This window comes from Sciurus carolinensis, chromosome 17 (assembly GCF_902686445.1).
Source record: "Sciurus carolinensis chromosome 17, mSciCar1.2, whole genome shotgun sequence".
In the NCBI taxonomy this organism is placed as follows: domain Eukaryota; kingdom Metazoa; phylum Chordata; class Mammalia; order Rodentia; family Sciuridae; genus Sciurus; species Sciurus carolinensis.
In genome coordinates this window covers 17,610,302-17,612,000 of record NC_062229.1, presented here as the reverse complement: position 1 = coordinate 17,612,000, position 1,699 = coordinate 17,610,302, and the positions used below count along the sequence as shown (strand labels likewise).

Sequence of the window (1,699 nt, the reverse complement as noted above, 5' to 3'; positions counted from 1 at the left end):
TTCTTTTTACAGTAGCTTTATTAAATTACAATTAATTTTCAAAGAACCACACATATTTTTTGGTATTATTCAGTAACTCGTCACATAGGACAATATATGTGATAAATCATTTGCACAAAAATGTAACATACCTATAATTTACCCCGGTGCATATTTTCTTTGCCCATCCCTGGGATGTAGGAGCTGTGGTTGTTAAGGTCTGGATGGTGCCTGGAATGAGGTCAGCAACCCACAAGTACTCTTCAATGGTAAGAAGTATTTTCTCATTAATTCTGTACAATGCATGAACTCTTGGGGAAATGCTTAGAGTGAGACAGGAATTTCTCATCAATATTGGCACTAGGGATGCCCTAGGATGACCAGACCCATAATACCACAGTAGTTAATTTATTTACTGGAAAATAGAAATTGTGACATTTCAACCATATTGGTAGCATCCATGTGTGCAAAAAGCAGTAATGTTATTTTTCTCTTTTCAGTAGTAATATCCACATCATGGAACCAGGAAACAATACAAGAATTTCAGAATTCCTCCTTCTGGGATTCTCAGAGGACCCAGAACTGCAGCCCCTCATCTTTGGGCTTTTCTTCTCCATCTACCTGGTCACTGTGCTGGGGAACCTGCTCATCATTCTAGCCACAATCTCAGACTCCCACCTGCACACGCCCATGTACTTCTTCCTCTCCAACTTGTCCTTTGTGGACATCTGTTTGGTATCCACCATCATCCCAAAGATGCTGGTAAACATCCAGACACAGAGCAAGGCCATTACCTACGCAGGCTGCATCACCCAGATGTGCTTTTTCTGGGTTTTTGTAGAGTTGGACAACTTCCATCTGGCTGTGATGGCCTACGACAGGTTTGTGGCCATCTGTCACCCACTGCACTACACTGTCATCATGAATTCTCAGCTCTGTGGTTTGCTGGTTCTGGTGTGCTGGATTCTGAGTGTCCTACATGCCCTGCTACAAAGCTTAATGGTGTTGCGACTGTCCTTCTGCACACATTTAGAAATCCCCCACTTTTTCTGTGAACTCAACCAGGTGGTCCAACTTGCCTGTTCTGACACCTTCCTTAATGACGTGGTAGCGTATTTTGCACTTGTGCTTATGGCTGTTTGTCCCTTTACTGGCATCCTTTACTCCTACTTCAAGATAGTGTCCTCTATTCGTGCAATCTCATCAGCTCGGGGCAAGTACAAAGCCTTCTCCACCTGTGTGTCTCATGTCTCCGTGGTCTCCTTGTTTTATAGCACAGGCTTTGGTGTGTACCTCAGTTCTGTGGCAACCCACAGCTCACACTCCAGTTCAACAGCCTCAGTGATGTACACGGTGGTCACGCCCATGCTGAACCCCTTCTTGTACAGTCTGAGGAATAAAGATGTAAGGAGAGCCCTGAAAAATCTCTTTGGAGGGAAAATATAAAATGATCCATTCTCTGCAGAAGCACATGCTCAGGAAGCAGAGCCCCAGGGCCACAGTTGGGGATCTTTGATAAGATGGTAGATGTGCAACTTTCTCCTCCTGTTTGCTTTCTGGAATTTTCCTCCCTTGATACCCACTCGTCTGTACCTCCAAACTTCTTTATTAAGCTTTGTGCTCTGATATCCACTAGATTTTAGCTCTGTGGTTGTGTGATTCTGCACAATTATTCCAAATAATGTTTGGAAATATTTGGAAATTACCATTATATCACAGA

At 43.3% G+C, this 1,699-nt stretch overlaps 1 protein-coding gene across 1 annotated transcript; it reads left to right on the top strand.

Annotated features, from left to right (window-relative positions):
- The first annotated feature begins 495 nt into the window (after positions 1-495).
- Positions 496-1,425, top strand: LOC124968863 (olfactory receptor 7A10-like). The gene has a single exon (XM_047531699.1). It carries the CDS (start codon positions 496-498, stop codon positions 1,423-1,425), a length of 930 nt encoding a protein of 309 aa, XP_047387655.1.
- The last annotated feature ends 274 nt before the right edge of the window (positions 1,426-1,699 follow it).